We start from the raw sequence: 14,455 nt of genomic DNA, 5'->3' as shown, positions 1-14,455 counted from the left end.
GAAAAGAAGGTCCTTTAGGTATGAAGTCTTGGTGGGGCTTAGCAGAAGCCACAGCCCTTTGGGCTTGTCGTTTGTTTCTAACAGGAATATGGCACGTGGAGTGTCCTGTTGACCTGTTGTTGTCGCTAAGTCACGTTTGACTCTTTGTGACCCCATAGACTGCAGTGCCCCAGGCTTCCCTGTCCTTCACTATCTCCCTGAGTCCATTCAAACTCATGTTCCTTCTCAAGAAACAAAATGACCCCAGGGACCCTTTCCAGTTTGAAACCTCGTCAACAAAGTTGCGTCTAGCCAAAACCATGGTTTTTCCAGTAGTCATGTATGGATGTGAGAGTTGGACCGTAAAGAAGGCTGAGCGCCAGAGAACTGATGTTTTTGAACTGTGGTCTTGGAGAAGACTCTTGAGAGTCCCTTGGACTGCAAGGAGATCCAGCCAGTCCATCCTAAAGGAAATCAGTCCTGAATAGTCATTGGAAGGACTGATGCTAAAGCTGAAACTCCAATACTTTGGCCACCTGATGAGAAGAACTGACTCTTTAGAAAAGACCCTGATGCTGGGAAAGATTGAAGGCAGGAGGAGAAAGGGACGACAGAGGATGAGATGGTTGGATGGCATCACTGACTCAATGGACGTGAGTTTGGGCAAGCTCCAGGAGTTGGTGATGGACAAGGAAGCCTGGTGTGCTGCAGTCCATGGGGTCACAAAGGGTCAGACATGGCTGAGCGACTGAACTGAACTGGTTCTATCCTATGTGGTGAGATTTGTGCTGAGGAGGAACTTGTCAGCATGAGGCTTTGTGGTTCCAGATTATCTGAAGGGCTGTGCTTTGATCCCATGAACTTTTTTTCTCATGTGACACCTGTACTGCTGCTCTTTGAGCCTTGAGGTAAAGAACTTGAAGGAAATGGCATAAGTGACCGTGGGCTGGCCTCTCCCGTCAACTCTGTGCTCTCTGCATTTCAGATGCCTGGAACAGAGGAGCCCCACGATGCATGCGGCCCCGAGGAATCCAAGGGGAACTTGGAAAGTCCCAAACAAGGCAGCAGTAAGATGAAGCTCAAGAGTCGCCTGTCAGGTAAGTGGATTCTTTGCCTGCCTGATTGGGAGCTTCTGGCCTCAGGAGTGGGAAGATAAGGTTATTAGCATGCTGAGCCCTTTTTTTCTTTTGTTGTTCAGTCACTAAATCGTGTCTGACTCTTTGCAACCCCATGGACTGGAGCCCACCAGGCTCCTCTGTCCTCCACCATCTCCTGGAGTTCATGCTCAAATTCATGTCCATTGAGGCGGTGATGCTATCTAACCATCTTTTTTCCATAAAACTTCCAGATTGTTTTGTGTTTGATGGTGCATGCCCCAGGCATAACTGCCTTCAACCTGGCTGCCCACATGAGTATTTTCATTCGAGTCATAATGAAGGGAATGTCAACATCTCTGTTTGTCTCTGCTTAAATGTAAATTTCCTGTTGTGTTTGGTTCATTTACTTCAGGTGACCCTTTCTCTGTGGAATATTCCTGATGGCCTATCTTTCCAGCCAACATACCTATTCCCCAAACTGCTGGTCCACCAGAACCTGGGGCAAAGAACTGGGTTTTTTTTTTTTTTTTTAAAGTATCAAATGTGCATCTCAACTAAATGGAGGGGCCAGTGGGACGTAGTTGTAGCTTTTGTAACAAAGAGATCTGATGTTTCCTGGGCACATCTTCCTAGCAGCTGGCCTAGGCCCTGAAAGAGAAAGTCAGAGGCTGTATTTGGGGATACATTGTGACTTTTGAGACAATGTCTGAGGCACTTTCACCTTGACAAGCTTTTTCTACAAAACAAGAGGAAAAAAAAAATTATATTTTATGGATGCATTGATGTAAAGGTACAAGCTTGATTCATTATCATCTATTAGTTACTCTTATGTTCATTCTTTTTTCCTCCTGAATTTAAAAGAAATTAAAACATTTTGTGGGCCCCTATGATTAGCTTGGGCCCTCAGCACTGTGTCTGCTGGTCTGATGGAGAAATCACCCCTTGGCTACCCACCTGTGAAGGACATCCGGTCTAACAGGAAAAGCAAGAGTTTGGAAGCTTGGCGGAATCAAGTTTACCCATCAGCTCTTGAGTTACCTTGTGACCTTAGGCTGGTTATTGAACCTCTGTAAACTTCCTCTCTCACCTAAGACAGGAGAAGATAGTCCCGACTTTAAAAGGTTGAACAGATAAAAACAAAACAAAAGCACACATAAAAGCACCTCGCACAAAGCCTGGTGTGTTACCATCCCCCCAGTAAGTCAGTGTCATCTTTCTGCTGCCCACATCAGTGGAGGGACAGGGTGGTGTCTATGACTGCCAACCAAGCATCTCCAGCCCACATTGCCTCCGCCTGTTATTCTCAGGTAAGGTGGCAAATTTAGGATAATATACATCCATTTAAAAATAAGAAAACCTGAGTAACAAAATGAGTAGCTTTGTATTTATAAGTCAGAATAATTAGGTAGTGTCATATATGACTGTTAGGGTATCGGTTTGCAACAAAAAGTGTAATGACCAGAGGCTAATAAGACCAAAGAGAAAGGTTAGGCTGATGGTCCTCAGCCCCCTTTCAGCTCCCCTTCAGCCCCGAGGATCACCTGAGAGGAATACATTTAAATCCTGTGTGTTTGGGCAGGGGAAAAGGTCTTTAGGTCAGCTCTCTGATCAGCGCCTTATAAACAGTTCCCAGGGAAGGCTCACAGAGTTCTAGGGAAATACAGTGACCTTTGAAACCAGTGTAGTCACATTCCTCATTTTATGGATGTGACCAGAGAAATTAAGGGGATCCCAAAGGTTGCTCATTCAGTCTGCCCTCCAGAGTTCTTCCTACCACCTCTCAGCTTCCTGAGGATCATGGAGAGAATCCTATTCCCCAGACTGAGGGTTTATGGTGTGGGGAGGGGATCCTAGCTGATGACCTTTCAGATCCATGACTTTCCACGTTCGTACTATTGATTTAAACCATGCATGACACTGAACTGAGTACTAAATCCAGAACTGGCTATTGTTTGCCACAAATGCATGCCGCCTTCTCTTCCTGTATTTTCCCCAGACTCACAAGGCCATAACAAGGAAACAGAGTAGAAGGAGCACGTGTGTGGAGTCAGGAAGAGCTGTGTTCAGTTCCCAGCTCTGCCATTGCTGGCTGTGTGACCTGGAACAGGTGATTCCTCTGGGTCTCAACTTTTTCACCAATAAGATGAGGGTTATAATCTACATGTATTGTGAGTGCCTTCTAAGTCAGCCTTGTTGAGAGATCCAGTAGAGAGAAGGCATATGGCACTGCCGTTCCAAAATGTGGCTGCGGTAGGCCCTCACCACGTGGTAGCTGCCTCTGTCCTCACTGACATGGTTAATATCACATTCATCGTTGTCATTTTCACATCATTGTTCTCATTCCATCTCAAGGAGGGGAGATGCTTGAATGGGTTCAGACAGGAAGATTCTCAAGTTGCAGGTCATGATGAAGTATGCATGAACATTGTGAAGACTGAGGTCTCTTTGAGTTGTGGTGCCCGGGGGAGGCATCCAGGGTGGACAGGATGAAGGAAAGCCGGTACACTGGCAGGACTGGGCAGAACACAAGAGGAGGAAACCCAGGGTCTAGACTTGGGACAAAATGCAGGAGAAGTATTTTGGGACAATGGGGAAAAAAAATGGGTTAGAGAAGTTTTTGGCAACTGTTTTTCTGCCTCAGCTGTCTGAAAGATACAATAATCCCGCCACAACCATGATTCAGTCCAGCAGAAAGATTAGGGGGGAGGAGATTCTTGGCATGGAAGGTGATGGTGCAGGCAAACTTGGGGGAAACTTCAGTGATATTTATATGCTCCCCAGTTTGGGGACGGATGTGGGCGGAGGGCACATGCTCTCCTCTGAGAATTTGCAGGCTGAAGCAATGAATTCACCGAGCAGGGTAGTGGGAGATAAGACTGGAAAAGTAATTTGGAGGCACGTTAAAGAGGCTTAAGGAATTGGTTCTTCATTCAGTGCTTTGAAATATGTTCAGCCTAAAGACATTTGAATACAGGAGATTTTAATGTGATCACTTCCTAATTTCTGGGTCCTGTAAACTTGGATATTTATTTCATATTTTCATAAGCGAGTCACTCTGGTATTCACATATCAGTATATTATCTACAGACACTACCGTATGTGGTTTCTCTTCTGTTGATGGCAAGTGCTTCCCTGTCAGCTCAAAAGGAATTTTCTTCTAATAAATCTTGTTCATATGAGTAAGCATGCCAAGATAGATTAATCTGGCCATGAGTTATTAAGTCGTGAATTATTAAGGAGGTTCTCTAAAGAGGTTCCAACCATTTCCACTAAGATTTTGGCCCGTCTGGCTCCAAAATGACTGAAGTGATTTCATGGAACATTTTTCCTGATATTCTAACCAGAGTTTTCTTTACTTCATACCTCCTTTTTTTGCCAGTAGGGTTCCCTTTTAACTTTGGTATTTTTTGATTTATCCATGTTAATGCCTTAGGTCTGTGATCTTTTAAATGAAAAGTTTTCTTTTGATTGCAAAGGAATTTCAGATGTTTGAAAACCTGAAATTTGTATCACAAAGTTAATATGTAGCTTTTGAAAAACCAGGCCTTTAGTGATGTCCATTATAATATAACTGTATCAGCACCATTCTAACTTTTCATCGTTGTTAAAAACTTTTATTTCATGAAAAACTTCTGAGAAATTTTTAGATAAATTAAAATTTTAAGTCATCAACTAAAATATTGAATAGAAGAATTTGATATTTCAAAGACTCTATATGTGTACAAAGTTATATACATACATATACATGTATATACACATATATTGGTGCATAAAGTAAACATTGTAATGTGATTATAACTATATTCAATATAATTGATCCATCATTTAAGATTAAAGTCTTTAAACTCTGATACACTGTTGGTAGGAATGTCAACTGACATAGCCACAATGGAAAACACACAATGGAAAGCCACAATGGAAACAGTATGGCTGTTTCTCAAAAAACTAAAAATAGAACTATCATATGACCCACCAGTTCCATTTCTGGAAAAGAAGTATCAAAAAAAACACTAAATACACTAATTCAAAAAGATACATGCACCCCAGTATTCACAACAGCATTACTTACAATTGCAAGATATGGGAGCAACTTGCATGTTCATCAACAGCTGAATGGATAAGGAAGATGTGGTGTGTGTGTGTGTGTATATATGGAATATTACTCCACCATAAAAAAGGTGTGAAATGATGCCATTTGCAGCAGCATGGAGGGACTTGGAGGGTAGTAAACTAAGTAAAGGCAGTCAGACAGACCAAGAAAGTACTAAATGATACCACTTATATGTAGACGCTAAAAAAATACAACAAACTAATGAATATAGCAAAAAAAGAAGCAGACTCAGAGATATAGAAAACAAACTAGTGATTACCATTAGGGAGAAGGATGAGGGAAGGGGAGAGGGGGAGTAGGGGATTAAGAGGTACAAGCTATTATGTACAAAGTAAACTACATAGTGTTATATGTAGGATATATTGTATAATACAGGGGATGTAGTCTATATTTTATAATAACTATGAATGGAATATAATCTTTAATGATTGTTAAACACTGTATTATACATGTATAATTCATATCATACATAAAAATATACTTCAATTTAAAATGAATAAAAATTTTTAGATAAAGTCCCTTGCTGCTAAGTCACTTCAGTCGTGTCCGACTCTGTGCGACCCCATAGACGGCAGCCCACCAGGCTCCCCCGTCCCTGGGATTCTCCAGGCAAGAACGCCGGAGTAGGTTGCCATTTCCTTCTCCAATGCATGAAAGTGAAGTCGCTTAGTTGTGTCCGACCCTCAGCGACCCCATGGACTGAGCCAACCAGGCTCCTCCGTCCATGGGATTTTCCAGGCAAGAGTACTGGAGTGGGGTGCCATTGCCTTCTCCTAAAGTCCCTTAAGCTTTCCTGTTTTAAAATAGTATACAATATAAACTTCTGCTTTACTGACTATGCTAAAGCCTTTGACTGTGTGGATCACAACAAATTGTGGAAAAATTCTCAAAGAGATGGGAATACCAGATCAACTTACCTGCCTCCTGAGACACCTGTGTACAGGATCAAGAAGCTGCAGTTAGAACCAGACATGGAACAAATTGGGAAAGGAGTACAACAAGCCTGTGTATTGTCACCCTGCTTATTTAACTCCTGTGCAGAGTACATCATGTGAAATGCTGGGCTGGATGAATCACAAGCTGGAGTTAAGATTGCCAGGAGAAATATCAACAGCCTCAAATATGCAGATGATGCCACTCTAATGGTAGAAAGTGAAGAGGAACTAAAGAGTCCTTTGTGAGGGTGAAAGAGGAGACTAGAAAAGCTGGCTTAAAACTCAACATTCAAAAAACAAAGATCATGGCATCCCATCCCATCATTTCATGGCAAATAGGTGGGGAAAAAGTAGAAGCAGTTAACAGATTTTATTTATTCTCTTGGACTCCAAAATCACTGCTGATGGTGACTACAGCCATGAAATTGAACGATACTTGCTCCCTGGAAGGAAAGCTATGACAAATCTGCTGCTGCTAAGTTGCTTCAGTCGTGTCCGACTCTGTGCAACCCCATAGACGGCAGCCCACCAGGCTGTCCCGTCCCTGGGATTCTCCAGGCAAGAACACTGGAGTGGGTTGCCATTTCCTTCTCCAATGCATGAAAGTGAAAGTGAAGTCGTCCAGTTGTCTCTGACTCTTCACGACCCCAGGGACTGCAGCCCTGTACCAGGCTCCTCTGTCCATGGGGGTTTCCAGGCAAGAGTACTGGAGTGGGGTGCCATTGCCTTCTGACAGCATATTAAAAAGCAAAGACATCACTTTGCTGACAAAGGTCCTTCTAGTCAAAGCTATGGTTTTTCCAGTGGTCATGTATGGATATGAGAGCTGGACCATGAAGAAGGCTTGAGTGCTGAAGAATTGATGCTTTTGAACTGTTGTGTTGGAGAAGACTCTTGAGAGTCCTTTGGACTGCAAGGAAATCCAACCAATCCTAAAGGAAATCAACCCAAAGTATTCATTGGAAGGACTGATGCTGAAGCTCCAACACGTTGGCCACCTGATGTGAAGAGCCAACTCACTGGAAAAGACCCTGGTGTTAGGAAAGATTGAAAGCAAAAGGAAAAGAGAGCAGCAGAGGATGAGATGGATAGATAGTCATGACTCAGCCAGTGACTCAGTGGATATAAATTTGAACAAACTCCAAGAGATAGTGAAGGACAGGGAAGCCTGGTGTATTGCAGTCCACAGGGTCACAAAGAGATGGACACGACTTAGTGACTAAACTATGTATTATAAAGATGTCTTTAAAAATCATTAATGATTTCTTAAGCAGGATGTGACAGTTATTCAGTCATGTTTGACTCTTTGTGACCCCATGGACTATACAGTCCCTGGAATTCTCCAGGCCAGAATACTGAAGTGGATAGCTGTTCCCTTCCCCAGGGAGTGTTCCCAATTCATTGATCGACCTGGGGTCTCCTGCATTGCAGGAGCTACCAAGGAAGCCCCTTAAAAAAGATACAGGAGTGCCAACCATAAAGGGAAAATATGATATGTTGTTCTACATTAAAATTATGAATATTTGTTTATCAAAAAATACCATCAAAAGAATGAAAGTCAGAAAAGATATTTGTAATACATAGATTCCACAGAGGACTCATATCCAAAATATATTACTAATAAAAAATAAAAGTCCTGTAAATGAACAGAGAAAAACCCAATAAAAGAATGAGCAAAGAAAAAAAACATAAAATTTTCTAGTAGTCCAGTTGAAAAAGGAAAAGGGGATAAAAGAGCAAAAGACTTGAACAGCCTGTTTACAACCTTAAAAAAGAAAAACTGTCGATGAATATTTGAAAAGAAGCTCAGTCTCATTAGTCCTTTGTTGTTCAATCACTCAGTCGTGTCCAACTCTTTGTGATCCCAAAGACTGCAGCACACCAGGCTTCCCTGTCCATCACCATCTCCCAGAGCTTGCTCATACTTACATCCATTGAGTCAGTGATGCCACCCAACCATCTAATCTTCTGTTGTCCCCTTCTCCTGCCTTCGATCTTTCCCAGCATCAGGGTCTTTTCTAATGAGTTGGCTCTTCACATCAGGTGGCCAAAGTATTGGAGCTTCAGCTTCAACATCAGTCCTTCTGATGAATATTTAGGACTGATTTCTTTTAGGATTGACTGGTTTCATCTCCTTTAGTTTGATCTCCATTAGTCCTTAGTGAAACGTGAATTAAAAACCACAGTGAAATACCATTATTATCCACTCCAGCAGAGTGGCTAAAATTAGAAAGACTGACACTAATAAGTGTAACAAGTATGTGGAGGAACAAGCCATAATGCACCCTGGTGATCCCACTTGGTGAAAGGGAATGCATGCCTGTAACCCAGCCACACGCGTTCTAGATAGATCCAACAGATAGAGCATGCACATAATGTCCAACAGTATATTCTAGATCAGGGTCACCAGACTACCACCCACCACTGTATTAGTATGGCCCACAGATAGAAATGCTTTCTACATTTTCAGTGCATCTAAAAAAAGTGAAAGAATGTGTGCTGGGACCATTTGTGACTCATAAACCCTAAAACATTTACTATCTGGCCTTTACAGAAAAATGTTTTCTGACCCTTATTCTAGGTCTGAAACTGGAAACAAATCAAATGTCCATTAGCAATAGAATGGATAGATAAATCATGGTATGTTTATATGATGAAATAGTGTGCAAAAATGGGGTGAACAATCTGTTGGCATGCAACAACACGATGGAATTTCACACATACTGAGAATAAGGAGCCAGATTCAAAACGAACATGTTGTATGTGTTCATTTATATCAAATACACAAAAATAATCTGTGATGTTGGACCTCCCAGATGGCTCAGTGATGAAGAATCCACCTGCCAAGCAGGAGCTTGCAGGTCTGATCCTGGGTCAGAAAGACCCCCTGGAGAAGGAAATGGCAACCCACTCCAGTATTCTTGCCTGGGAAATCCCATAGACAGAGGAGCCTGGTGGGCTATAGTTCATGGGGTAGCCAAGAGTCGGACATGACTTAGCAGCTAAATAACAACAATCTATGATGTTTGAAGTGAGCAGTGTTTAGTGGCGCAAAAGGGGATTTGGAGACCTGGTGATAGTCTATGTCTTAGTCTGGATGTTGGTTACTGACAGGTTTATTTTGTGAAATTTCATGGAATGGTATGTACACTTAATGATTTGTGCACTTTTCTGTAAGTTATACTTTAACTAAAAGTTTGTTTAAATGTCCATTGCTATACATGAAAAAAAGCATCTACCCCAAGCGTCTACTACCAATCACAAAGTGATATTCCTCCATCACTAAAAAGCCATCCACCGATAGCATTCTCACCATTGTTTATTGCCTTATCAACCACAGCTATGTCTTAGTTGGATTAAATATATACAAACTGACCATATATCCAAACTGGTCACTTCAAAAACTAGCACTTTCTTCAGGGTCTGGCATTATGACCTCAACACTCACCAAGCTCATGCAGAACTTGACAAGAGAACATGATGAGCCAGATGCTTTGAAAGTATTGGCCACCAGGCCATCTGAGCAACCATGAACGTGGGTGTAAATGCAACAAGTTTATACCTATACATGCTCATAAGATTCTCTTCATTCTATATCTCGTCACGTTTTTCCTGTTTTTTCAAGGTGGTGTACACCGTCTAGAGTCTGTTGAAGAATATAATGAACTGATGGTGCGACATGGTGACCCCCGGGCCAGGATGTTAGAGGTCTCCCGAGATGGCCGGAAGCATTCCCTTCCCCAGCTCCTGGACTCGACGGGCACATCTCAGGTAGTACAGCACTGTGGAGCCCCTGACTTTCTTATCCAGTCACAGCTACTTGGCTAGGGGCAGAAGAGCATGTTTTAAACCCTGTGTCTCCAGGTTTTCTGTAATTCTCTCAGAGGCCAGCAGGAGCTTCATGGTCTAAAGACCTGTTTGTGTATGAGGGCCAGAAGTATTTAGGACAAGAGATATAGTATAGTCAGTAAGGTCTATCTAGGGAGGCTCGAGAGAAGTCAGCTCAATATTTGGAAATAGAAGAGAAGGGGGAAAAAAAAAATCCCTTGTTGGATCTCAAAATCTCAATTCTCTTCCACTGTGTGTTCTGTTGCCAGGAGACAATGGCGCCTCACAGTCTGTGGTGAGCCACCGTCTCTTGTTCAGTGGGTGTGTCGGCAGAGCCTGGTGGGTAGGTGCGTGTGGACACGTGGCGGGGGGTGGCTGTGGTGTGTGCCTGGATCCTACCTCTCATACAGTAACAGCTCCAACAGCCAAGGTCAGAAGAGACTGCAGAGGGGGCTGAGGCGGGTGGGGATGTTCATATTCCATCCCCCCCAGAGCGCGGGACTCTGCAACCCTGCACAGGGGCTCCCCTCAACTTCATCATCCTCAACCCAGCCAACACCTTGTAGACATCTCATAACCAAGTCAGAAGCAGGCTCCGTCTCTGGGAACTTGTGGAGTGTTCTTCCAGTCCTGGCACCATCAGCCAGAGCACAGAGGAGTCACTGGCATCCGGTCCCCGGGCCTCAGTGAAGCAGAGATGGGAGGAGGGAGTGACAGCTGTGATACCCTTAAGTGCGTGGAGACTCAGGTATTAGAGTTCTAGAAGACCCAGCTCAGGTCATCTGGGTTGGGCTCTTGCTTTGGGTGTCTCACATTTTTACGGATAGGGTAGCTAAATCCCAAAGAGGTTGAGCAGTTCCAAGCGATACACCAGAATCACTGTGCAGGGAGTTTGGCCTGACCTGAATACAATTAGAAAGTGCCCATGTTTCAGAGGCCACTGCTGATTAGGCTGTCTTGTGCTGAATCTACCAAGGGCAACTGGAGTTGGGGCAATGAGAAAAAGCAGAGCAGAAAACGTGCATGTGAAGTCGCTCAGTCGTGTCCGACTCTTTGCGACCCCGTGGACTGTAGCCCACCAGGCTCCTCCGTCCATGGGATTCTCCAGGCAAGAATACTGGAGTGGGTTGCCAGAGGCCTGGTTAAAACCCATGTCTGGAGACAAGTGTGTGTCCTGGGCAGCATGATCCAGTTGGATCAACGGGGAGATAAGAAGCCGTTGGAGAGCCACGCTGTCAGACTGTTTTGGTTAGTGCGGAAAATGAGAGCAGGTCTACCGTTGTCCTGGCCAAGGATGTCCAGCATTAAGGTGCTGATTTCTTAACTGACTCATGAGGAAACCTGACTGTACTTATAGCCGGAAACTATCTATTTCCAAACTCCAGGAGATGGGGAGGGACAGGGAAGCCTGGTGTGCTGCAGCCCACTGGGTCGTGAAGAGTTGAACACGACCTGGCAACTGAACAACAACAAAAGAACAGACTTCTAGGAACCAAGAAACACAAGCTAATGCAAGATTTTAAAGAAGAAGCTATTTTTCCCTCTTCAAGTTGTTCTTTCTCTTCTGTCCTCTTTTTTTCTGCCCTTTTCTTTTTCTCCCAGGATTTGCCTTTCTTTCTTTCCTTCCTGCCTTCCACTTTTGTTGATTAGTTTCTAAGGTTTGTTGTTCTCGTTTAGTCGTTAAGTTACATCCTACTCTTTTATGACCTCACAGACTGTAGCCCACCCGGTTCCTCTGCCCGTGGGATTTCCCAGGCAAGAATATTGAAGTGGTTGCCATTCCCTGCTCCAGGGGATCTTCTGACCTAGGGATCAAACCCACATCTCCTGCATGGGCAGTGGATTCTTTACTGCTGAGCCATAGGGAAGCCCCTTCCTCTCTCCTCCTCTCTTTCTCCTTCTCTCTCCTACCATCCCTCCACTAAAAAGTGTTGTCTAGATTAGAGCTATCCAATAAAGCTTTCTGCAGTGATGGAAATGTTTTATGTCTATATTACCCAATATGGTAGCCACATGTGCCTTTTAAGCACATGAAAAGTGGCTAGAGAGGCTGAGGAATACGTTTTTAATTTTCATATATCTTAATTTAAATATAGATGGCCACAGGTGGCTCATGGCTGCCAAATGGGATGACAGAAGTCTAAAAGTGCAGTGAGACCCCTAAAACTCTTCAGGAGAAGAGTGAAGCCTGCTGGCCTCTGATCCCTGAAGGGCAGATGGAATAAGGCCCTGCTGGAGGTTGTTGATCAGAGAAAGAGTTCCCTTGTGAGTCTGGACATGAACCTCTGTATTCGAGGGCTACGCCTGGCTATTTCCATAATTGTTGTAGTCCAGTTGCTCGGTTGTGTCCAACTTTTTGTGACCCCACAGACTGCATCACTCCAGGCTTCCCTGTCCATCACCAACTCCCGGAGTTTGCTCAGACTCATGTCCATCAAGTCAGCAATGCTATCCAACCATCTCATCCTCTGTCGTCCCCTTCTCCTCCTGCCCTCAGTCTTTCCCAGGAACAGGGTCTTTACGATGAGTCGCCTCTTCACATCAGGTGCCCAAAGTATATCCATAATAGTTTCAGTAAAAGGGTAGTAACCTTGCCAAGCCAACATCATTTTTTTTTTAATGAATCAGAGGCTGGGAGGCCAACATAGCTGACAGATATTATGTAAAACTGCAAGATATAGTTGTTCTAAGCTGCCAGGAATACGAAAATATCATTAGCAGATCTCATTTCTACCTTCGAATGTAGAATATGCTGATTAAGGATAAAAACTATTTTCTAGTGTCTTTTTTCTCATATTAAACATGAAATGATTTTGTTGTTTATGCTAGAATATCTATGTCATTTAAGAAATGTATTATTCTAAAAGGAATACCAAGGAGCTAGATTGTCACAGTGCTTTAGCAATAGATTCATTTACTCTCTTGTTTTTATTATGAATGATCCACACTGCTTACACACGTGGACTTGGTGGGTGATGGGAAGGGAAACGAGATCAAGATTTTGAGCTGCTGCGTGCCAGAAAGGGAAAGTGTGGCTTGTGGAAAAGTATTTTATTTTCCAAATGTGAGGGATCAGAGCTGAAGCTGCTGCAGTCTCTCAGAGGGATTTTTTTATATGGAATAACAGTTGTCTGGGTTTGCGGTTTGGGTTTTATAAGAAACAAAAGCTTGCTGAGTTCTGAGTGAGTGAATTGAGCTTGAAATGATGAGCTACTTGCTAACCATGATTGTGAACTTGGAGTGGGGGCAGGGGTGACTTCCAGTGGAGTACCTGACCAGAGGACGCTCATTCTACATCTCCAAGGCCACTCGGTTTCCAGTCCCTAACTCCACTCCAGGAAGCAAACAGTAGGATGTGTGGAGTAGGCTCAAGGAAGATGCAGCCTAGGCTGCTTAATGTGGCGAAAAGAAGACGTGGCAGTCCATCACAGTTGGGGCTGTTCCTCCAAAGCGCTTTATCATTAGCTTTATTTAACCCACTGGGCCAGGTATGGACCACAGGCCAATGGCCATCTAAAGTAAAAGACAACTGAGGTTTCCCAAATCTGAGTATGTTTTTATACCAGGGACCACAGCAGGATAAGTGAGATGATCTCTGACCTCATGTGCTGACTTTTAGGAATACCACATTGTGAAGAAGTCCACTCGCTCACTAAGCACAACTCAGGTGGAATCTCCCTGGAGACTCATTCGGCCGTCCGTCATCTCCATCATTGGGCTGTACAAAGAAAAGGGCAAGGTGAGCTCCTTCGTGTGCATTGTTTTGCTCTCTAGGGAAGTGCTAGTATATATTTTGTAAATGATTCCTTTTTAGTGTTGTTTTTACATAAAATAAGGGTAAAGGTATAAAGAAGAATCAAGTGAGTGGCCTTTGGGTAGATTTGAGTGGATACCCTGGCATCCTTTCCCATGGCCTGCAGGCGACATCATCATTTTGCCCTTTTGATTTCAGGAGTCATCACCCGGCAGCTAGGGCACCATCAAGGGGTCGGGTAAATGCCCCAGCTTGTACCACTACGGAAAGAAAATCAGACCCTACCGCTTCAAGGAATACCCCCTTGTTATCCTTTTGAATGAATTTCATGGCATTTCCATTATCATAAGAGGAATAATGACAAGTAATTTGTTACACAAATATCAAAATAGCCATTTTGATATCCATTTGATATTATACAAAAGTAAAAGAATAAAACAGATATGGCACCTGCACAGCTATGAACTATTAATTGATCTATGTGAAATTGACATCTTTAGAGATCAAAAGATTGTCAAATGTCAGCAATTTCATATGTTTACCTGAAACTTTTCACGCTTTAATAAAATGCATGGCTGGCATAATGCAAGTGGGTCTGAGGAGGGTCATGGTGAGGGGAGCATATAAATTTGCAGCTACCAGCTCAGCTCTACGGGCTTCCCTCATGGCTCAGATGGTAGAGAATCCAACTGCAATGCAGGAGACCCAGGTTTGATCCTTGAGTCAGAAAGACCCTCTGAAGGGCATGGCA

At 43.4% G+C, this 14,455-nt stretch overlaps 1 protein-coding gene across 1 annotated transcript in view; it reads left to right on the top strand.

Moving 5' to 3' along the window:
- The window catches only part of PDZD2 (PDZ domain containing 2), a 263,432-nt gene that overhangs the window by 208,979 nt on the left and 39,998 nt on the right, over positions 1-14,455 (top strand). The window contains exons 6-8 of the mRNA XM_068990526.1: positions 965-1,076; positions 9,748-9,893; positions 13,570-13,689. Coding sequence (XP_068846627.1) covers positions 965-1,076; positions 9,748-9,893; positions 13,570-13,689 — 378 coding nt within the window. The remainder of the gene's footprint in view (positions 1-964; positions 1,077-9,747; positions 9,894-13,569; positions 13,690-14,455) is intronic.

Source organism: Capricornis sumatraensis, chromosome 18, assembly GCF_032405125.1.
Source record: "Capricornis sumatraensis isolate serow.1 chromosome 18, serow.2, whole genome shotgun sequence".
NCBI classification, from domain to species: Eukaryota; Metazoa; Chordata; class Mammalia; order Artiodactyla; family Bovidae; genus Capricornis; species Capricornis sumatraensis.
This window is presented reverse-complemented; position numbering and strand designations above follow the sequence as displayed.